Source organism: Callospermophilus lateralis, chromosome 14, assembly GCF_048772815.1.
Source record: "Callospermophilus lateralis isolate mCalLat2 chromosome 14, mCalLat2.hap1, whole genome shotgun sequence".
Classification (NCBI taxonomy): Eukaryota; Metazoa; Chordata; class Mammalia; order Rodentia; family Sciuridae; genus Callospermophilus; species Callospermophilus lateralis.
In genome coordinates, this window is record NC_135318.1 from 12,455,893 (window position 1) to 12,480,895 (window position 25,003).

The 25,003-nt window shown below is 33.1% G+C and overlaps 1 protein-coding gene across 3 annotated transcripts in view; it reads right to left on the reverse strand.

Annotated features, from left to right (window-relative positions):
• The window catches only part of Smc6 (structural maintenance of chromosomes 6), a 72,195-nt gene that overhangs the window by 19,532 nt on the left and 27,660 nt on the right, over positions 1-25,003 (reverse strand). For all 3 annotated transcript variants that reach the window (XM_076832551.2, XM_076832548.2, XM_076832552.2), the window contains 14 exons: positions 23,932-24,051; positions 23,734-23,832; positions 21,290-21,436; positions 20,893-20,981; positions 20,564-20,728; positions 19,957-20,135; positions 18,426-18,630; positions 12,164-12,278; positions 10,792-10,952; positions 7,785-7,920; positions 6,827-6,907; positions 5,584-5,754; positions 2,230-2,367; positions 957-1,102 (listed from right to left, as the gene is read on the reverse strand). In XM_076832551.2, coding sequence (XP_076688666.2) covers positions 957-1,102; positions 2,230-2,367; positions 5,584-5,754; positions 6,827-6,907; positions 7,785-7,920; positions 10,792-10,952; positions 12,164-12,278; positions 18,426-18,630; positions 19,957-20,135; positions 20,564-20,728; positions 20,893-20,981; positions 21,290-21,436; positions 23,734-23,832; positions 23,932-24,051 — 1,952 coding nt within the window. The remainder of the gene's footprint in view (positions 1-956; positions 1,103-2,229; positions 2,368-5,583; positions 5,755-6,826; positions 6,908-7,784; positions 7,921-10,791; positions 10,953-12,163; positions 12,279-18,425; positions 18,631-19,956; positions 20,136-20,563; positions 20,729-20,892; positions 20,982-21,289; positions 21,437-23,733; positions 23,833-23,931; positions 24,052-25,003) is intronic.

The following is a 25,003-nucleotide window of genomic DNA, read 5'->3' on the forward strand; positions in this document are numbered from 1 at the left end:
AAAAAAAAAAAAAAGAAACCATCCCAATTTAAAAAACTCAAGACAAATGATGAACTGAGAAAAATACTAGCAACACATAGCTAGTATTTCTCATCCATATTATCTAAATATGCTCTTAAAATTTAAGGGAAAAAGATTTTTAAAATGCTTTAAAAAGTGGAAAAGAACAGATAAATCAAGGTATAAAAATAGTTTTTAAATATATGAAAAATATTTTGATTTTATTCATAACAATGGAGTGTGATTAAAACTACATAAACATACTATTTTTTAGTCCAAGCTCAGGAAAACAACTTATAAACTTTATATATATTCTGTTGGCAAGGTCGTAGGAAAGCATCCTCCCATGCAATGTTGGTGCAAATGCAAAAATGGTTCCCAACTTACGGAGGGGATTTAGTGACATCTGACAAATTGCTCCTGTTTTCTCAATCTTTTTTTTTTTTTTTTAATATGAGAAGTGTTTCATGGTGTAACAGCTGCAATTTTCTGTAATTTAACCATTCTTCAACAGTTGCACACTATTTTTAATTTTCCGGTGTTAATAAATAATACAACAAACATCTAAACACAAACTTTGTTCTATTTTATACTTTGTTATAGCAACAAAACAACCTGGCTCTGTTGAAATTTCAACATTTAGACACACATTGCTTAAATGCTTCTTTGAAAGACGGTAATAATAACTAATATACATCTTTCCTACCTATTTTGTTTACTAAGGATTATCTCACTAGTTTAGGGTTGGGGTATAGCTCAGTGGCAAAGCATAGCATGCATGAGGTCCCAGAATCCATTTCCTAGTACTACACACACACACACAAACTAGTTCAGCTACAACTATATGCCTTAGCAACACTTCATTCAAAAATGAAAGACCTATAAACATTTTTTTAATGTCTTGATAATATGTCTGGATTATATAATAAACCAGAAAAGCTATCAACCACTCTTACCTCATTATTTCCTCTCGATCTCCATGACTAGCATGTTCTGCCTGTATCTTTTGTCTTAATCGATTAATTTCCTTGTCTAGAATTGATGCAGACTTTTTTACTTCTATTCGCTCTGGGCAGATCTGTCTTGCTTGTGACATTTTCTCCTAAGAATACAGGAGTTTAACATCTTTTTATTGTTTTGTTTTTGAGACAGGATCTCATTGTGTTGCCTGAACAAGCTGGGATTGAACTCATGATCTTCCTGCCTGGGCCTCTTTTGTAGCTGGGATTATAGGTGTGTGCAATTAAACTAAACTTCAGTATCTTTAAAATTCTTCTTTTATAAGATAATTCATTATATCATTTTTGCCAAAATATGAAAAATAAAATTCTGAACTTACATTCAATATCTGTATTTTAATACATTTAATATCAACGTTATATAAGTAAACTTTATATTAAGGACACAGTTCAGAGCTGTTATAAATCTTCAAGAGAATATTACAGGGCTGGGGTTGTAGCTCAAGGTAGAACACTCGCCTAGCACTGGGTTCGATCCTCAGAACCACATAAAGTAAAATAAAGACACTGTTTTCACCTATAACTAAAAACAACAACAACAACAACAACAACAGAATATTACATTCACTGTATATAAACTTAAAAGAGCAATGACAAAAAGTCAGCACCCAAGGACCTGAGTTCTGACACAACTTTCCATGTGCTTTAGGATGCAATCTGAACACCAATGGTATTAAAAGCACACACACCAAAAGACCCTATTATTTGTAAACAATGCAAAAATAAAAAGAACTTTTACATACAACACTTATTTTATACTCAAAACCTTCTCTATTACAAGTATGAATAGAGAAATGATTACAATTTATTCCCTAAAGTCAAGGTTGCTGCTTAGTTGTCAACAAGTGTGACTGATAGGAGCTAAAGTGGAGCCCAACCCACACCCCAGAGTCTCAAATAAAGGGGTGCCTTTTTCTGATAGGATGCTGGCCAAGTAGGCAGCTATATTAGCCAAGTGAGTGCCATTTTATCAGCCATGTATACTGCTATGGGATAGAAGAAGTCTTATTTATTCAGTCCTCACACTTTGAGGGTCCCTAAGCCTCTTCTTGTGGTGATGCATTCAAACACCTGTTAATCTATAAAAGACAGAAATTCAATATTTGTCTGTTTTCAGAAACATGACAAACATGACATTAGAGAAAATACACTTTAATAATCATGAGTACAATAAAAGGATTAACATGAAATTTAAAAAGTTATGGTTAACCTCCAGCTCCTTTACTTTCATGTCCAGTTCTCGTTTCTTTTTATTTAAGGTATCCAAGTGTTCTTTTTGTTTTTCTTCATAATGCCGCTTCCCTCGTTTTTGATTATCCACTTCAGCATCAGCAAGGTTTAATTCATCCTGTTTGAATAAAAACAAAACAATCTATAAAGATTACTTTTAAAAAATTTTCCAGTCCAGATATAAAATTAATAACTCAGTAAAATGGGTAGGATTATGTTGCATGAAGAATAAAGAATTAAGAGTTTATGTTCACAACATGTCTGAAGTAAGGTGTTTCCCAAAATTAATAAATCATTTTATATACAAATTTTTATAAGAAGTCTCCATATGTTATGATACATTCAATTATATTTTTTGTAAATAAGGTAGTTTAGAGAGAATCATTTGCCTTAAAAAAACTTAAAATAATGTAAATGCTGGATACAGTGGTGCCCTCTTAATTTGTGGGGATATATTCCAAAACCCCATGGACATTAGTGAACCTTATTTTGCTATGTTTTTACTACACACTAGGCATAAGAGATTAATAATAACAAAAGAATAATTATAACAATATACATAATGTCAATGTGGTCTCTTTCTTGAGTCAATACAAGTAGTATTTTGGACTGCAGTTGACCAGGGTAACTGAAACCAAAGTAAGTGAAATTGTGGTTTAGTGGGGACTAGTGAAAATAATCCTAGAAAATGCACAAACTACAGTAATAGAAATAAAATGGTGGTTATCTAAATATAAGGGTCAGGAAACAGGGAGGCAGAGATTAAAAAGGAACATAAGAAACTTAAGGGCATGTAAGATTATGTCCTTTTTTCTGATTGTGGGGAAAGTTTCACAGGTTTATAGATGTCAAAACTTACCAAATTGTACATTTACATATGTGTATGAATTGTACATCAATTATCTCAATAAAATGACTTTTTAAAGGCTACTGATAAGAACCACCAAATAAATTTTAGTTAATTTAATCAGTTCACTTGTATTTTTTGAGCTGATATTGGTCAAATATACCATAATCATCATGTTTAGCATCAAGAGTCATAGCTATACAGAGACAGAAATAAACAATCCCAAATGATATCATAAAAGAAAACAGATATTCAGAAAAAGAAATAACTATCCACATCAGAAATCAAGAGACCCTCCTACAGACAATGTATGTTCACAGGCTGAATGCAGATGCCATTTCCTGTACAAAGGATTTAATTTATAACAAAAGCACTATGTTCGCAAGTGTAAATCAAAATAACTGTTAAAAGTGTGTGTGTGTGTGTGTAGGGGGGCAGTCCCTAGGCTAAGACTTCAATGATACATATTTAAGTACAGCACTCTACATCTGTACTAACCCTCATCATAAAATGAAAATCCTAATCGCAAAAAAATGATTATATCTGGAAGGTGCTAATATATTGTGATGGAATATTCTGAGGAATCACATTATTTTATTACCTAAATCCTCTTGGTCAGACTGTTCTTGACAGCTAGTGTGTCCTGACATAGAGAAGGAAAAAGCCTCCTGGCTAATTACATGCAAGTTTACTGAAGGACCCACCTCCTACCTTCAATGATCTGCAGCCAAGGTTAAGAGCTAAGATCAAGAATTCTTATTGCCTTCTGCCCAGTTTCTGCTCTTGAACTTATTTAAGGACTCCTAGATCCAAGAACTGCTTTAACCTAGAAATCCCTAAAAGAACAGAATACAGCTGGGGTATGTAGCCCTGTGATGGAGTGCTTGCCTAGCAGGCATGAGGTCCTCAGTTTCACCCTCAGCATTGCAAAAAAACAAACACAAAACAAGACAAAAGTAACAGAAAAATAGCTATTCCTCATCATTTCTCATTTTTACTTTTCCTGAAACAAATAACTTACATGCTAAGTTTGCTCTTTTCTGTATTGAGTACATCATTTTGATTAAGTAACCCTATTTTAATTATCTATGGGTATAATGTTCAATTTTTCTTACTTTTTAAAATAATTTCACTGTTAACTCTGGAGTCCTGAATTTAACTTTTTCTAATATTGAAATTCTTTTTTTTTTTTTTTCTTTTCTTTTTACTGGTACTGGGGATTGAACCCAGGGCCTTGTGCATGTGAGGCAAGGACTTTACCAACTGAGCTATATCCCCAGTCCCTATTATTGAAATTCTTAATGTTTATTTATTCTATTTATTTTCTTTTAAAAACTAATCTTACATTATTTTCTATTCTTAAATATTTAGTCTTTTTAATTCTTGTTTCTTATAGTAACTATTTTCTCATTTATCTTTCTCAATATTATTTTGAATATTTTTCTTTCTTTCTACTCTACAGTTAAATTTTATAATCCTCTTCACTCATTTATCAGCTTCCTTTCTCTTTTTATTCTTCTCAGCCTAAAAAGAAAGAAGTTCAGTCTCCTTAGGTTATAGAGGCAGGTAGGAATCCCAGTTAAACATAAGACAGCTGCAGGAAAACCACCACCACAGGGAAGAGCTGTTCTGGGCAGTTCTCCAGCTCCCTCCCATCCTTTCCCAATTCTCCAAATTACGTTTCTAAAATTTTCAATGAAGACAAGTAAAGTTCCTATACTATAAATTCTTCTAAATTTTAAAAATATCTAAATACATTTTGATTCAAGGGGCAATTTCCCTGAAAATTAGGGTGATATCAATATAACTTTCTCCCTTAAAAATACACTATTACCTCTTTCAGAGTCTCATAAATCAAATTTGAGGTTCTGAAATGAGTTATTCATAAATATAATGACAATAAGCTACTTGAGAACTAAGCTATGTAGCAAGATGGAAACTTTACTTGTTAAATACTTTTATTTCCTTAAATGTAGTCTCAAAGAGCTTATGCTAAAAACAAAAAATCAACTGACTTTAGCATGGTATGTACTGAGATATGCTGATAAACAGGAAGTGGGTAGGACTTTATTTCAATTTGTGTTTTACAGCAATTAATCCATTATTAAAGGAAAGGATCGACAAAAGAACAGGTGAGCACAAGTAACGGTATAAATGTGTAAAACGTCTCTGACTTTTGGTCCTGGAAAAAAATATATATCACAAAATAAAGAGGCAACAAAAGCAATAATTGTGGGGGGGGAATAGAAATCTATTGGTTTATTCTCCTTCAGGCAAAGGTGTTTTATAGTAATTGAAAAATGATGACAATCTGGTTCCTACCACTTATAACATGTGTTTATGTTTATACAATAAATTATATATATTCATAATCTGGTTATATTTACATTTAATCAATAATTCTGACAGGGTAATATCCATAAGAACACTTTGGATATAAAACTAAAACATAAAGTACAGAACAAATAGGATAACAGTGATAAATACCTTAAGTGGATCTGCTAGCTCTGACAGCTGATTAATTTTTAGTTTAATTGCATCATACTTGTTTTCTGCTTCTACTTTAAGACTTTTATGATGTTCCAAATTTTCTTTTTGTTGCTCCATGTTTTTCTCAACCATTTTCATTTTTATTTTATTTTCTTGAGCTTCATCTTCCTGATAACATTTAAAGATTACAGAGTTAATAGATTTTTATCAAACAGGGGGAAAAAAAAGAAACAATTCTGTGAGGAGAAACTACAGACTATAGACAAATCGTATCAAAGATAAACACATGAGAATTTTTTCATATCCTTAATGGTAAATTAGAAAGTAAAAAAAAAAGTAGTTGTTCAAAAATAAGAAGGAAAGATATTTAGTAGATAAGTCAAATGATATTCTGCTTGAGATCGTAATCAAAAGGACTTTTATCTACTAACCTTTTTTTAAAAAGGGGGTACATATAAATATATTTACCTTATACCACACAATGTGTTAGGTGTTACCAAACTGAAGACATAGTTCATGCCTTCATGAAATTTAATCTATCAATAAAAGGTATTAAAAGCAGAAAAATAAAAAGTGGAAACATTTCTAGTAAAAAGCCATAGCAAGTGCCATGAGAATGAAGTTCTGTCAGCATGGGACTTTGCTGCTTTGTTCACTGCTTATTTCTCAACATTTAATATCCTGCCAGATAGGCAGACAGATACTTGACAAACAGTCGCTATTTTTTAACAAGATGCAAAATTTATCTTACTGTTTACGGCAGCTCAGAAAAAAATAAGCTGAATGTCAAAAACGGATGCTGGAACAAGATAAATACAGAATAACGAATACATGGAGAATTAAAATGGGAGCCATTAACTTAGGAAAAAAGAAAACAAGGAAGGAAAGGCAGAGAGAAAATATGTCTGACTCAAAGGTGGTACTGCCATCTCTGTCCACTTGTACTGATGCTGTTTAACTGAGAGTGCCTAAATGGGCCACTGTACAGAAGCATAATTAAGTTTGTGATGAAGTTTTTATTTCATGTAGCAGAAGACAAAACCAACTATGCATAAAAGTTATCTACACAAAACATGCCTGAAGTTCAGGTAGTTTCTAACATAATTATGAGTGGAGATAACAATCATAAAAAGTAGCTTTAACTAAAGGATTAAAAAAAAAAAGCTGAGATTTGATGGCCATTAACCTATATGACAATTTATTGATTAACATTATATTCAACTGAAGAGAAAAATTTTACCAAGGTTGCAATATCTACAGACTGGTGTTCTTCTATATTCTCAAGTTCCCGAATTTCGGAAATACTTTTTCTTATTTTCATCTGAAAGGAAAGCATTCAGAATTTAATAACATTAAAAAAAAAAGAAGAAGAAAGAAGAAAGAAGAAAGAAGGAAGAGGAGGAGGAGGAGGAAACACTTGGAAAAGATAATGAATGCATTAATCCATAAAGCTATATGACCCAGAAAGATCCCATAATTGACAAAAGGGGTCCTTTAGTAATAAACAAACCAAAGGAAGTTAGAAAGAAATTCTTCCATCATCATTCTCATTGCTAATCTGTTCCCACATACAATAAACATAAAATTAATCCATCTTAGAATTTTAAAATAATGACATTTTTGAGTACACTAAGTATTTTTCTGAAACATACAAACTCTCAATTACTCTAACCTAGTGATTCTCAAACTAAGATTCAAGTAACCCTCAGGCATCCCCAGACCCTTTAAGAAAAGTCTTCATGGTCAAAATTACTTTCATAAAAACACTAAAGCATAATTTATCACTCTTATGAGCATTTTCTCATAATTGTACAGGTGGTTGTGATTTATAATATCACAAGGGTCTGAATGCAAAAATTGACATAAATCAAGTGAATTTTATAAAAACAGACATTAGAAATTACAAAAATCTAAAAATGCCAATCTTCTCACTAAATCTTTTTGGTTTTGAAGAATATATTTTTCATATTATTTTAAATTCATTATTAAATATTCTTAGTTTTACACTTAGCCAAAAATTTTACTTTAATTTTTAAAGGTATAAAAGTTGATAGATATATGAACATAAATGAAAGCTCATTTAAGAATGTACGGGCTTGGGGGCCAAAGTGTTTAAGAACTACTCAAAGTGACAAAATTTCAAAATAAACTTTAAAGTGTTAAAATGAGAAAAACAAAATTATGTTTTGCTTTTTTACCTTTAACTCTTTATAATGTAGTTGGCATCTTTTCAGAAGATCTTCATTGTGTTTAGTATCCTTTTCAAGGGCAGATAGATGCTGCTGAAGATTTACTATCTGGGCCTTCTTATTTTCAACCTCATTTTCCAAGTCACTTGATCAAGAGAAGATGAAAAAGTACTTTCAATCTATTCTTCAATATAATAAATATTTTAAATTGTTACAGAAAAGCTTATTCGTAATAACTTGTTTACAAAATCCTCTTCCACTAAACCAGTTTATAATTTGAACAAATTATTAATAAAATACAAATCTATTATAACAGAAATGTGATTATCTCCTAAACTGGAGTCAAGTTTTACTTATTTCCTTAACAATATGTCTCACATGTGCTATGAATGTGTGCACAGTAATAGAAAGAGGTAGAAACAGAATTAAGACATGATTCCTCAAAAGCAATAAAACCAGGAAAAAATTGTCACACAAAAATGTCAATGTGAGAGTACTAGTACTACATATCCATAGAACTATGGAAACACAAAAGTGTGTGTGAGAGAAGAGACAACTTTATTGCATTCTTTAAAACTTTTATAAGCTCTGCCAACTAGGGGAGAATTAAACAACAACAACAAAAAAAAATACATAAAGGCAGAGTGATGAAAACGGATGTAACAGCTCAACATTTTCAGTTTGTGGGAAAAAAGAAATATGCCAAGAATGCATAAGGAGGCAACAGAGTCAAGTGGCTTTCGAAGCAATCTTTCCCTGCCTGACTGATCCAATTTTTTGTCTGAAACCTCTGTGCCTGGAGACAGAAAACCATCTTTGCAGTTATGAACAACTTTTTCCTGGTTGAGAGAGTTGGCCAAATTACACTAAAATGCATATTTTCCCACATTTTAATACCTCTGAAATTTGAAACAATTTTTCAGTCCATGCTTCAATATCACCAGCCCTTTGTTCCTTTCAGTTGCTAGGTAAAACTGTACATAAACTATATACTGGTATATAAAATTCTATCTTGGTACAATTTTCAAATTAAAAAAAACCTCACTAAATGTCAGCCAAATAAATGATGAATGATAAAAATGGAGCCAGATGCAAAGCTTTAATATGGCTCCTAAGCATCTAATATAAAATATTTACTTCATCATAAACAAATCTATATCATTATTAACTAACAGATTTTTTGCTAAAACCAAAATTTACTAAGTAAACAAATATGGAACCTTGAGACTAAACAAAAAATAAAAACAAAATGATCAAAGACTAATGTTACACAATGTTCTGAACATCAGCAAAAATTCAAGAAACCAACATAACTCATTCAAAAAACTGAACATAACTCATTCTTTCTAGATAGGACTAATTATTACCATTTTTGTACAGTGCTGCTCTTTAGTTTTTAATTCAGTCTTACGTGGAGAAAGAACATTTGCTACCTACTGAAAGATATACTAAACCCAAGCTACGTATGTGAGTTGTATGTGTGGGACCAGCACGCTCCCTGAGTATGTACCTCATTCCCAATTCGTACTCTGCTTTGTCTCTTTCCACAGCAGATAACCATCTAACCTGACCTGGCTTTCAAGTAGTTTACTTCCCCTTGCTTAATTCAAGCTCCAAGAGAGAATTTCTGTGTACTCTGTTTTCAGATGAACTTTGTGCCTAGATTAGCGCATGGCATGGTAGGTCACATTGGGTGATCACTAAATATTTGTTGTCTGAACAAATGAAAAAAAAATTTGAAAAACAGACTTTTAAAAGTCTATAAAAATGTTATTATTTTGACAACTTAAAAAATGGAAGAAGTAACTTTTTTTTTTGTGGGGGCGGGGGGGGGGGGGGAGATGGGTACTGGGGATTGTACACAGGGGTGTTGTACCACTGAGTTCTGTTTCTATTTAGTCACCCAGGCTAATCTTGATCTTGCAGCTCTTGCATCAGACTCCCAAGCCCAGGTAGACAATATTTTTATAAAATTAGTAATTATACTAGTAATTATTCTGAAAGCTTGCTTACATATTATGTGTGCTTTTATAACTCAAAACCACATTGGGATAATGAATAAAACCAATGTCACAGCACTCAAGCTGCTGGTCATTCAACTTTTTTCTGTGCTAAATAATAAGTTTTACTAAACTTTTCAGTACCTGTTATTTTATGCTGCTTTCACATTAAAATTATGAGTATTATTTGAAAATAATACTCAACTATTGCAACTAAACTCTCATTTTCCCTAAACATACAAGTCATTTAGAATACGTTGCTCCATTTTCTTAAATATTTCTTTTATTTATATTCTGTGTTATACTTAAGTCATTAATACAGGCACAACCTATCCATTTATCAACTGAATTAATTCAGGTCAGAAATCATGATTATTTATGGTACAAAAATTCTTCATGCATGCTCTTGAATCTCATTAAGTACATTATTAGTTTTTTGTATAATTTCTCAGTTTGTCTCCGTTAATAGCTCTATTTTTCTAGGCATGTGTTCTAACTGTGTTGATTGATGTTCTTTCTAGAATGGTACAACTCAGAATACCAGTCAGAGACATGATAAGGAGCATTAGCCACAATGAAACCAGCAAATGACCCTGAGAAAAATCAGCAGAACGAAATGGTAGACACAGTGATACAGCTCATTTACATTTTTATTCTTTCTTTCTTTTTTTGATGGGGAGTAACCAGGGATTGAACTCAGGGGCACTCAACCACTGATCCACATCCCCAGCCCTATTTTATATTTTATTTTGAGACAGGGTCTCACTGAGTTACTTAGTGCCTGGCCATTGCTAAGACTGGTTTTCAACTCACCATCCTCCTGTCTTAGCCTCCAGAGCCACTGGGATCGCAGGTCTGTCAACCCATAATTTCACATCTACTTAAAGGATCTTATAAGACGCTAACACCAAGATAAGTTACAGTTCGTTGTTTAAATGACTTTAATGAACAAAATGAATGAAACTGAAGCTCAAAGGAAGTGGGAATAATGCAATAAAGATAAACTTGACTCTAACCTTATTTCAGAATCCACATCTCTGCTTAGGAACTTAGGTCGTGTATTTTCAGATGAATAATAACGTCCTGCAAAAACTTGGTCACCATCAGCAGTAAAAGCTTCTCTACAATTTTTGGGTGGCTTTTGAAACTGCATAACTGCACGAGCTACAGAATTATTCTAGAACAATAGAGGGGGAAAATACATTTTTAAAACAATGTCAAAGAATTTCCAATAGGCACAATTTTAAAATATTACCTGTCTTTATTATTTTAATATAATTCAAGTTTTTTTGAACGTTCAAATGCAATATGTCATGAAGTTAACATAAAAATTTCAAAAACAAGTTCCAGATTCAAGGAATTAAAACTACATATAGTCACTAAACAACTGAAAAAATGCTTTATGATAAATTGGTAGACTTTATTTTTAAATTCTAATATTCACATCCATTTCAAATTATTTTAAGCAACTTTTCACATAAATACATTTACTTTAGAAAAGTTCATACAATAAATTTTTCTAAATGCTATGAATGGCTAGCAAAATTTAAGAAAAGATCAGCATATGAAATTATATAGAGAAAGCCTGGAAATACGTAAGCCCTCGAGGAAATAAAAAGAAGATGAGGCTTACTCAAGGCCTCATAAACCTCTCTAGGGACAGACTTTCTGAGCAAGGCTTCGTTATTTATTTTCAAGTATATTTCTAAAACCTGAGAGCCAAACTCACAATTATAGTAGAAACGTTCATGGGTACAAATCTGGGATATCAAAACCTTTATTTTTTAATTTCCGTTAATGAGAAACAATTAGGTTGTCTCAATTACAGATTTCTGTTTTAAATTTCCTGCCCGCTGCTCAGCAACTTGTCAATAGATAAGACAAAATATGATGATCTAATCTAACAAGTATACAAAAATACATGTACAGTTGGAAAGTAAGTATCATTTAATTTTCAGAGCACAAAGGTATAGGAAAAAAATTTACAAAATATCAAGTACTTTATTTAAAAGGTAGAGTTATATATATATATATAGATGTATACAAGTATACACACACACTTGTGTAGGTAAATATATATAAGCAAATAAAAAATGAAGTTGGCAGCAAATCAAGAAAAAAATGAACCAAAAATGTTACAGTACTGTGTACCAAAAGAACAATATTTATTTATGACATTATTTCACAAAGAATAGTCCAAAGTTATAAAGTTACCCGAGGCAAAAAAACATACAAGCCAATTAGTTCTATATTATACTATAGGTTTTTCTAGCGTAAAGTAAAATGGTAAAACATAAAATTTTTCATGCTAAAAAAAGGAGTTTATAAAGCCACCTTGAGTTTTGAAAATTTTAAAGTAACATAAAATACAAAAGCATCTGGTCTTACTTTGATTAGCAGCACTGTCTCTATGCCCCTCATGTCGATTAGGCTATTAGCAACAACTGCATTATCTATTTCTAAAGCTGTCAGAACTGTTGGGAACTCTGGATGATGAGCAGCTCTAGGAGATAAAAGAGACAAAACTTAACAAACTTTATAATTATAAATATGTGTGTAAATTTTATATATGTAAAAATTGTATATATTTAATGGGAAAGATAATCAGATGAAAAAATGTTTGATAACATCTGTAAACATACCTGTTTAAATTTAAAAATCTAAATCTAAAAATTTACTTAGTTAATATCTATATAATGCTATGTGCTAAGCACTGTGCTAAGCTTATTACTCAATCATTCTCTCCATTTTTTTTTCCCAGATGAGGATGTTTCAGAGTTTAACTTCCCTATTGTCATAACACTATCGAATAAGACTGTGCAAGGACTTTAATTAGGCAGTATAGATTTTAGAATTTGGATTCTTAACCTTTAAGCCCTTTTGCTTATTATAATGGTTAAAATTTCCTTAAATCTCCCACTGCAATCATATGTAAACATAAGTCAATTAATTAAAATCCATTAAGTCCCAAGTTCTCAATTCTATATAGGATGATGGAGCACAGTAAATTAAAATACATCTTTAATAGTTACACAATTGTTCTACTGATACAAAACAATAAAAAAATGAAGTAAAGTTTATTATCAACAGAGAAAAGATATTCTTACAAATTGAAATTTGGGATCCGTAAGAGACATTCAATCTTTCAATTAAATTTGAAACACATGAGCTATTAAGAGCATTGAAAGATGGACATACTAAGAACGGTAGGTACTGAAGCAATAAGTTACTGAAGGGAAACAACTATAGTATTTTTAAGAGTTTTTAGTCAGTCCTAGGATTTCAAAACAAGTCAGCACCTTTATATGTTTTATACGTCTTCATGCATTAATTCAACATGTATTTGCTGAGCATCTAACTATGTGCAAGGTGCTATTCCAGACAGTAGAGAACCTTTAGGCTAGACATAAGTATTTGGGAGTTAGGGATAAAGTGTTTTCTCTCTGCATAAGAACCTAACCTATGCTTACTTGTTTATTTCCATCTCTGATCCCTGGTTTCTAAACCACGATCCTCATCTTAAAAAGAAAAACAAAAAACAAAAAAGCTTCTCATGGAGCATAGCTTACATTTTATTAAAGGAAAATATAAGGAAAAAAGGAGGTAAAGGTTACAACGTAATGCTTGCTCACACACAAAAACAGGCAATAAAAACCTCACTGGGCAGACATCTGAGCAAATGAGAGATTCATGGGGAAGAACAATTGCAAAGGTTCTGAAAAGTACATAGGAAAGACCATGTAGCCAGTGCGCAGTGGCCGACTAAACAGTCAAGGAGAACCCTTATAGATTCAAGAGAAGAAACATGGTGGGAAGGCAAATCACATGGGCCCTTGATAAAGGAAAGAGATGAAGTTTTATGGTGCTTTGTACAGAAAAATGATAGGATCTGACTGCTGTCCTAAGACTGTGGTATCAGATAACCAGAATTGACTGCAATATTCAAGTGAAACATGAGGATGGCATGAACAAGAATGGAAGCTACAAGGATTCAGACTCTGCATAGATTTTTAATGTTCAGCCAACAAGGTGTGGCATAGCTGAGTCAAAAATGGTGGATATTTGGCTTGGGAATGGAAAAATGAAAAGGAAGGGATTATAGGAGCAGGTTTCAGGGTGGAAATCAGGAGTTTGACTTTTAGACCTGTTACATTTGGAATGCCTAGGGACATCTAAGTGGAAAATTCAGAAAAAAAGAGCCAAGTAGAGATGTCGTTTGGTAATCGTATGTATTTAAAGCCATCAAAATGGGTGAGTTCACTTCAAGAGAAATAATACATACTCTAAGGAGAGGTCTGGAATGCCGATATAGTCAGAGGTGAGGAGGAAAAAGCAAAAATACTAAAACAGAACACTTGGGGAATTAGGAAAATAGGAAGTGCATTGTCCTGGGCACCAAGTGAAAAATGTGTTTTAGGAAGAATGAAATGATCAACAAATCCAAATACTGCTAATAATTCAAGTCAGTAAATATAGTAAAAGCTGATTATCAAATTCAGCACTGTAAGGTTTGCTGAAGCCCGGCACTTTGGCGAGTACCTGTAATCCCAGCGACATGTGAGGCTGGGGCAAAAGATCAAAAGTTTTAGGCCAACCTCAGCAACTTAGTGAGTCCCTGTCTCAAAATAAAAATATAAAAAGGGCTAGTGATGTAGCTCAGTGGTAAAGTACCCCCGAGTTCAATCCCTAGTACAAAAAATAAAGACAAAAGGACTGGAATAGGTTTCAAGATTAAAGGGGAAGAAAGAATATGGAGATACAGACATCTTCTTTTCTTGAAGAGTTTTCCTAATGAAGGGAAACAAAAATGAGATACTGAGAGCTAAATGGCCTTATTAGGATAGAGTTCAAGTGGAAGGAGAAACACAAGTGGAAGCAAAGAACAAGGAATGGATGCTCTAGAAAATGCCAAGCAATATCAATGGAACAAAGTAGAAACCAAGGAGATAACGGAAAGGGAAGAGGAGACTATGAGAGGAGGAGGCAGTAGAAGATTCTGGTGAAATCTGAGCAAGCACATACCATGATTAGATGGAGCTGCTGTAATAGTTTGCTCTACGGCACCAACTTGCCACCATGCTTTCCTTTTGCTATCCTTATGAGGGATTTACTTCATAATTAATTATGTTACAACTAATTACATTACTTTCAATTGGAGGAGGTTGATAGATGTTATAAAATTAGTTCAGAAGTCAAAGCAGAAAAGACATTAGCAATGAGATGTCAGTGGAAGGCAACAAGGAAAGGATACTATGAAATGGGCTGACCACACCAAGCTAAGTAGAAAGCCTGAAGAAGACGCAAAAGGCAGAGGAAAACTATGCATTAAATTGAAGGTACCATATGGGCTTCACTGGTAAAAGAAGTTCCAGGACAAAATAATTTTATGATCCTAATTAGGCTTTATAAAATCACTTAATAATGTCATTTCTAATAGCTGAGTAAAAGGGAAAATACCACAATCAAATTTAAAGTACAGGAAAAAACATGCTTAAAACCTGGCACATTTTTAATGTCTACAAATGTAAGAATATATAGTGAGAATGAGAGAGGAGACCATGAACATAAATGGCAGAAGCACCTTAATGAAAGGAGTAGATGAAGAAAAGGCTACAAAATAGGTCAAGAAGCATCTACTAGGTAGACCAATCAAGAAAATGGTGTCATAATAACAAAAGGGGTAAAAGATTTAAGTAAGGTGTACCTAATAGTAGCCAATGCCTAAGTAAATATATATACAAAAATATATATGTATTTCCTTTAGAGATGGCAACAAAAAATAACTGGAGAATATAATGAATATTTTAGGAGCAGAGAGTAGTGCCTCAAAATACTGAGTGCAAAGTATACCTTAGGAAGAGTCTGACCTAACATGTTTAAAGAGATAAGAAGTCAATGGAAAGTATGTGGCTGAGGAGTTATTTTTTAAAAAGAGTTCACAAGTCAAGCAAGAAAGTATGTGATTCTGAGCACAAACAGAACAGCATTAGAGAGAAAAAAACACGTCTTCTATTGAGAAAGAGGTAAGAGAATACATGCAGACATGGTTATGGGTGAGTACTGGCAGGATGCGTAGCCCAGCAGCTTTTACTATTGCTAAAAAGAAGTGGCTCTTTTGATAAAAAGGGGAACTATATAGTTCCTGACTATCTGCTTCCCTGGGAGCTAGGCATGTTGCTAGGTACCTTCATTAATTAATGTAAGCTTAAATCAATGAAATGAGTCTTAATTTTCTGATGCATGCAGATATTCTACTAGTATTTCACTATTCTTTTTTACATTAATATAACATGTCCAAGTTTTAAATTTAGCATTTGAATCACAATTTACACTGCCAAAGTTATTTACACATACAAAAACAAATCCTTCAAAATGTGTGCGTGAGGCAACTAAAGTTGATAATATTAAATATATTCAGGACTCTTGTCAATATCCTGTCAATAAAAAGAACTAGAATCTAACTTCTTCCACTAATTTCAACAACTCTGTGCTTCAGCAACCTACTCTTGAAGTCAAAACATGGATTTACTACCACCAGTACCTCTTTTCATTAAACTTTAAATTTCTGTCTTACCACAGCTTTCTATCCCATCCTGCCAGACTGATGTCAAGCCTGCTGTTTAGTCTTATGCAGGCCGACCTAAACATTTTCCCCGGACCTAGCTTTCTTTGAACTATTCTCTCAATAGCATCTTCAACTCCTTCCTTCCTCTTCTTCTGTCCTAAAAACCTTTATTATAGTATTAATCCATCAGGACACATTCCCCTTTGACATCTATAAATAAACACACATTAATAGTGAAAAATCCTGCAGCCTCTGGAGGACTTTGAGTCAGCTCCCTCTCATATTTTGTGGTAACTAGTCTAAACCCTTAATCAGATAATCCCCAAGCCTTCCACCCAACTCCTGAGATCCAGATCTCAGCATATGAACTCACCAACTTCCAAAACAAGGGACATCGTACAACATAAACTTAGCTCACATTTGCACCCCTCAAATCAAGCATGTTAAAAGCAACTGGAAATCACATAGGCCAGAAAACAGTGTGCAAGCAGGGCAATTCCAGGCATTCCCTTTCATAGGGGTCCCTGTGGCAGTTCATAGAGCAATTGGTACAGCTCTTCCAGACTATTGTTTCTTGGTTCCAAAATGACAGTGCAAGTTGAAGAATATTCCTCACAGAAGCCACTATCTCTCATAACAACTTCATAAGTTCTTCATAAGGAAAATAGCTGATTATAGGAGTCGTCATGCATACCAGGTGTGCCAAATTCTCCCAGTCCAGTCACACTAACCTGTCATGGGTCATTTTTATCATTAAATAATGCTGTCTGGTAGTACAAATGAAATTTCATTTTTATCAGGTTTTATAAACCTGGGATCAGAGCTGGAGATAAACATAGGTCAAATTTTCAGGAAAAAGGAGAAAACACTTTACTCCTCACTCCCAAATACTTATCTATAGCCTATAGTCCAAAATCAACACTTCAAAACAGGACTTTATGTACTTTCGACAAATTTACTTTTTCCCCTCATACTTCTCCCTAAATCACTTGATAGCATTTCATTCAGTTAGTTATTCTAGCAAGAAACCTAAAAGTCATTCTTGATTTTTCCTTCTCTTCTAATTAATAAGTCTTACTGATTTTGTGCCTTATCTCTCTTTTAATCTGTTCCCTCCTATAAAAATTACAAATGCTATTTTTGAGGAAAATAATTTACAATGTCATGCCTTCATGCATCTTTCACATAGTATTTTATTTACCCAGAAGGCAATTAGCCTTTTCTGTCACTTGACAAACTCACCAGTAAAATAAGTGAGCAGTTATCAACTCTTTTCTGAATTCTTCCTTGACCAACTTACATCATATGACTTAATGACTTCTTCATTTAAACTACATATGCATCTTATCCAATTTCAGGAAAGCCCATAAAGAATTTTTAAAAAGACATGCAAATTTACTCAAATGTGCAGAACATGGCATTAGCCTTATTAAAACACACACTCACACACACACAAAGGGTTTATAAGAAAACATGGAGATGGGAAATGGATTTTAAAATGGGATTTGAGAATATACAGATAAATCTTTTTTCTTTTTTGAGACGGGTTTGGCTATGTTGCCTATACTGGTCTTAAACCACTAGACTCAAGGGATTCTTCTTCAGTCTACTAAGTAGGTGGGCCTACAGGTGAACACCACTGTGGCTGGCTCACTAACTGGCCAGTAGTTAACAAACAAGTCAGTTCAGGTATTATGCTTTTGAGGTTTGTTAGGGTCATCGAAGGAAAACAAAGGTTTTTATAAATTCTGTAAATCACTTTCAGAGTTTAATTGTGGGTAAGGAATGCCAATGTTCCTTCTCTAGGACCCCCTCTTAATTTGGCTAAGTCTATACTAGTTCCCTCCTTGGTATAGTTTCTACACCATACAACTTCTGTGTCCTTGAACTCTTCCCACAACAGACTTCAGTAAAAACCTCAACCTTCTTAAAGAACCTCTTATTTATGTTTCTCCAATGCCTACACTGAAAGTAGAGTGGTTTGATGGAATTTTATAAATCCATATGGTTAACATTAAAAGCATTAACTCTTTCTTACATTGCACATGATTAAGTAAAAAGAGAAACAGGATTTAATTTGATTACCTGTGTCTTACATCATACATCTCATTCCGAAATTCAGAAACTATTATCTGTGGCCGTGAAGTCCCTGGTGGATAAAACCTTTTCATCAGTGCCTGAAGTACTCTTTCATCAGCATGGTTATGGCAACAATAGGCTTGGAGTAGTCCTTTTAAACAGGATTCAATAGCCAAAGCATGCTCGGGGTCCCGAAGATGAATGCAAGCTCCTAAAAGTGAGAAAATCATAGAGGGGCTCAAGATACTTAATTTGCAATATTAATATAATTTTTTTATAATTCATAAATGACTTAATATTTTCATATAAAGCTGCTTAAATGATATTACAGATCTTATTTTATCTCAGCTGAAAATACCCACATACCCACTGGATACCCTAGGGAGTAAACATACCAAATCCTTTGAATAAAACCATCCCACGCTAATGTACGTCAACAGTGGCTTTTCTATGTAAGTTTACATTTCTGCAACCCTCATTGGTGTTTTGAATTTAAGCCTTTATTATTTTCTCTAAAACTGCTTTGATTTTTAGATTTCACTGGGAAAAAAAAGTCTCATCCACTGAAATGGATGCTACTATATAAGTACATGTTTAAATGAAGAGACATTACTGCCATGGTTAAATGCAGCAGCTTAGTATTAAAATGTATTTTTGTAGCATAATTTTTACCTAATGGTATACAGAATCCGTGATAACTCCCAGGAGAACTTGATTTAGAAAAATTCAAATGTCAGGTATATATGAAGATTTTAAAATTGAAAGAAAATTTAGAAATTATGATGTCCAGTCTAAACAGAAAACTAAGATAAAGGGGTGGGAGAGAAAAGGAGGGGGCAGGGGGTTAGCAAGGATGGTGGAATGTGATGAACATCATTATCCAAAGTACATGTAGGAAGACACATACTTTATAAACAACCAGAGATATGAAAAAAAATTGTGCTGTATATGTGTAATAAGAATTGTAATGCATTCCGCTGTCATTTTTTAAAAAAATAAATAAAAACAAATAAATAAATACAAATAAAAACCTAAGATAAGTCTTTTTATCAGGGCTACATAAGATTCAGGTGAGTGTTCTTTTCACTATATCTTGATGCCACTGGATTATCTCATTAATCAATTATATCCAAATTATTTTATCCAGTTATTCATTTTGGGAAGGAAAAATAAAAGAACCAGACTATTAAACTATTAAGATTCCTTAAGTTTTCTTTCTCAAAATAATGTTTAATGTTTTATGCTTTACAGGTACAAAAAGAAAGCTACAAAATTTAAAGTGATTTTATCATTATTTTAAAAACTAGTACAATTAAAAGTCCACACAAAACTAGATACCTAGCCTGTAATCCAAGCAGCTTGGGAGGCTGAGGAAGGAGAATTGTAAGTTCAAAGACAGCCTCAGCAAAATTGAGGTGCTAAGCAACTCAGTGAGACCCTGTCTCCATATACCTAGATTCAACAGACCCCCACCCTTGGTGAAGATAGAAACTCATTCCTAATGTTTATTATATCCTCACTAAATCACGACAAATACCTAAAGGGCCTACAGGTTTATGGGTAAAGTGTCCCCGTCTGTAAGCTTCATCAATTGCCTCCAAAAGAGCTGGAACATGAGAGCCAAATCTTTTCAGTCTATCAGTTTTACTATCCTTCAGTTCTTTCAATTGCCTCTGATTATAGTTCAGTGCATGCTTCACATCTAGTTCTTCTCCCCTAAAAAATAAAAGTAGAAAACCAGAAGAGACAGTTATACATTCTGTATAAATATGTGACAGTTACATAGAAACAGTTATTGGTATGCCCTTAATTCTTGTATACCATTGAATAACCCAGATACCCTAAAAATGAAAGGAAGAGTTTTTTATTTGAAAATAAATTACACTACAAGACAAAAGTAGTTGGCAGTCCTCAAAACTTACTATGAAGAAAATGTTGCAAAAGTAATGAACCAGGAATCTAAAAACTGTCCAAATGTACAAATTTAAGAAAAGTCTTGGAAAAGTTATTTTAAAAGATCCCTTATTTGAAAAACAAACAAACAAACAAACAAAAAACCCTATGATTTCTCTTCAAATACAGATTAAAGCTATATAAAAATTGAAGTAGTTGAAAAAAATTATTTTAGGGATGTTGCAGCTTACCTAATTCTAGTATATTCTTCTTTGTCCTTTTCTATGGCTTGTTGAAACTGTTCAATCTCTTGATTGATTGAATTTTCCTGGTCCTGTAAGGCCTTTACTCTGTCTTTTAACCAACAAATTTTTTTTTGCCTTTCCAACCTCTCAGGTTCCAAAGACTGATTAGTGCTAACAATAAAGAAAGAAAAGTGAAAACTGTTACATAAAAAACATTTTAAAAGCATAAGCCAATGTATTAGTTACACTAGCAATAATACAGAAAATATAATACTCCATTGCACCTAGATTACTTTGTCACAAAAGTAATCATGAAAACTACAGAACTACCTTACCTTTTTTTTAGTTCTTCAATTCTTTTACACAGCTGCTCATCATCTTTCTTTAATGCTTTATATTCATTTAGAGAACGGTTATATAAAACCTAAAAAAAAAAAAACAATAACAAAAAACTAAACATTCTTTAGTAAAATGAAAAAACAAGTATTCCATTCAAGTCTACTGCTGTCAGATTTTCAAATCAGAGGCTAACTATGCACCAAAAAACATTTTTATAATAAAAGTATTCACAGCCACTTGAAATAACTATATTCTTAAAGCATAGAAGCAACACAGATTTTAATTCAGATATAGACCCACTCTTAAAAACAGATGAACAATTCAAAAAAATAGATGAACAATCTTTATATTCACTATGCAGCTTTACTTTTCCGGGTCAGAACATTTTCTCACCTCAGCTTCATTATAGGCCCTTTTCTTAGCAGTGACATCTGCTTTCAATGCCATACATTCTGGTGCTCGTGCATTTGTCTCCTGACTAATCTTTTCTAGTTTATCTTGAATATCCTTGTATTTTTTCTCTGCTTCATTAAGTCTGACCTTTAACAAAAATGACATAAGTATATCTCATGAGTATATCTCATTTTTCATCAATAAAGAGAGGAAAAACTCAAAAAGTTATACAGTTTACATACCAAAAATAAATTTAACTTCACAAGACACTAGGTAAACAAACGTAATTATATAAAATACTAAAATGTAACTTAATTTTAATACACAGTTATCCAACAAATATGCTAATCACCTGGGGATACAAATATAAAACAATTGTCTTCAAATAAAACAATTCATGATAAACAGCTTAAAATGGAATCTTCTAGACTACAAAGGACAAGATATGAACAAATCTGCATGTCAGATCACTCTGAAAACAAGTGGAAAGCATGATGGTATTTAAAAAAATAAAGGAAAAGGAAATCTTAAGGGACCAAAATGAGATACTGACAATAGGCATGGACTAAAGAGGAAAAACTGGTGAACTATTTACACAGGAGTCACCAATCTTCTCTATGAAAAGGCAGACTTTAGGTGGTAAGGGCCATACTTCTGTACTTCAGACGTTATGGGCCATAGGGTCTCTGTCACAACTATTAAACTCTGTCATTGTAACATAAAACCACCCAAGGGCAATATGCTGAAGAATTATGGTTTAATAAAAATTTTAAAAAGACTTAGGTATTACATGAACTAAACATGATTCATGATATGAACATTCATTCAAATCATTTTAAGTTAGGTTCTAAACAAAAAGTTTAAAGTCTGATTTAGACACTTCTTTTGAAGACAGGATCGAATCAAGAGGCACTTAACCACTGATTCACATTCCCAGTCCTTTTCTTACTTTTTATTTTGAGACAATGTCTTGCTAAGTTGCTCAGGGTCTGACTTGCAATGCTCCTGACTCAGCCTCCCAAGTCACTAGGATTATAGGCATGTGCCACCATACCTGGCCATGAAATACTGCAGAAACCTTCAATTCAAAACTCATTCTACTACACTGTGTACAACCATAGAAACGTAAAGTTGTGCTGCAATTGTGTTCAATGAATCAAAATGCAGTCTGTCATATATACCTAATTAAAATAAAGAAAGGGAAAAAAACCCCTCAATTCTACAAGTGAAAATCAGTGTACACTTTGTGAAAGGCTTTATGTAAAGGCTGGGAAAGATATAGATCAAACAAGATAGTCCTTACCCTTCAAAAATTTGTCATTTACTGTGAAGATTTTTGAAGAGTGCTGAAATTCTTAAGTGGAGCAAGGTTTACCAAAACTAAATATCATGAGAAAAAGAGGTATCCAACTATTTCTCTGACTGGGTTCCATAGTTACATGGAGAGATGTCTAAGGAGAAAAATACTTACAGAGAAAATTTCAGAATATTCTCTCAGAAAATCTGAGGTGAGAGATGTGGGTATGGTCGAACTTCCATTTATTATCTGAAGAGGGTAAAAGAACCTCATTCCAGAGATCACTAAGTAAATGTACTATCTTCACCATTTCTATTGTTTTTGAATACTCAATTATTACCTTTGATGGATTAATGCCATAATCCTTAAAAGGAAAGCCAAGTGTGGTGGCACAATTCTGTAATCCCAGCAACTTGGGAGACTAAGGCAGGTGGACTGCAAGTTTGAGGCCAGCCTTGGGATTTAGTGAGAATCCATCTCAAAATAAAAATATAAATTACTGGGGATATTGCTCAGTGTTTCAACCAACTTTGATCTCTAGGCCCATGGGGAATATATTTATGGTTTTCTTGGATTTTAGACAGAATACTTTTTACATGAGCTTTTAAATTTCAGGTTAAAATTAATCTAGCCTAATAAGTTATCTAACATGTTTCTAGCTATATGAAATCCTGACAGGAAATCTGGGTTCTGAGATCTAAAAATCAGTTCCCTTAAAGTTCCATTAGCAATCTCTGGGCATTATTTTCAGTTCTCAATTCTTATACTTCTTGAGTTGGCTTTGATATCACTCTATCATCTTGGTACCTCTCATTTCTCAGGTCTTTTGTGTTTCAACTCCTTAAAATGAACCTAAGAGTGAAAGCTTCATGTTCTAATATCTCTCTGTCATGTCCACATGCCTGGGAGATATGCAACCGTAGCCTCAAACAGGTTGAGATAGCCAAACACAGTATTTGTTTTTTTTTCAAAAGATGGTTATCACCATAGTCCTTGGAATAAGTGTAGGTCTACTTCAACTGAACAAGAAATTCAAGTATAGATAAAATATAGGTTTAAACTGCCACTTTTGTAGGTCATAAATTATCTAATATCAGCAATCTCACAGGATTTAACCTAATACATCTGTATAAAAAGATTTAACAACCTGTTGTTCTTCCATTTTCCTATCAAGTCTAGCAGCACGATCTTCTCCAATTTTGATATTATCTCTGATAGCATTCAATTGTTTTTCAATTTCGTTAACCTAAAAAGAAATTATACAGCAAATTACTGAGACTAGCAGTCCCCAAATATACTGCATATGTTACAAATATATGTGAATAACTAATTAGGTGAAAATTACCACTGCCCAAGCCATTTCATGTTTCAAATACTCTAAATTAGTCTTCATTGTACTTAAGCCAGCGATACTCTGAAAACGTTCTTCTTTCTCCAAACACTGGCGCTTTAGTTCAGTAAGTCGCTTAAAATGAGAGGGGAAAAAAGGATATATTTCTTAATAACATTAAATAAAAATTTTTTTTTACAAATTTATTTATTTTGAAAACAGTGCCTATACAAATACTACATAAAGATTTGTTAGAAAATTACTAAATTGAAAATAAATGTATTTTTGGTTCTTTGGCATACGTTTGCTAGGTGCAATAGTTTTGCTAATTTCTGCACTAAAAATTGGGCCAAATATTCTTCAGATGAAGAAGAGCACAGGGATTAAAGGTCAAAACTACACAAGTATAGATAAGTGCCAAAATTCACTGTCCCATTTTTTTCTCTTTATTCCATATATGAAAGATAGGCTGATTTATCCTTAAAACATAATCAGTACCCATTCCAAAGATAATTGAAAAATTAGAAGCGATTTATTCCTCAAAATATTTTTCTTAAACAAAATCACCAAATATCAAGTATCAAGTCATCAGATCAGCTTGTGAAGGGCTTCCAGACTTCATATTCTGTGTACCTGATATAGTCTTTCCCCTTCATTCATGCATTCAATACCCTATAAGAGCCTTAACATTGTAGACTTTACTTCCCCCCACATTCAATTCACTTTCCCTTTCTCCAGGATAATTTTAATCCATTATCACTCTTTCCAAATCTCATACACAACTGTCATCTGGCTCCCTCACTCATTCTCCCTGCCTCCAGCTTCAGAGCATATAAAAGCCAGACAGGTACTCCCTCCTACTTCCAATAACCTAATCTATTAATGTAAAGCAGCCCTATTGCAAAAGACACGGGGCTTCATTATACCTAAATCCAGCCTCTATCCCTGCACAGATTGGACTTCATCCCCTTTGACTCTCAATGGTCTAAATCCACTGATTTTCAATTTTATCTTTTCATTCTTCTTTCCACCTCACCCTCTTCATTAACTCCTTTCCATTATTTTGCTTTAAACTTTATGTACTTAT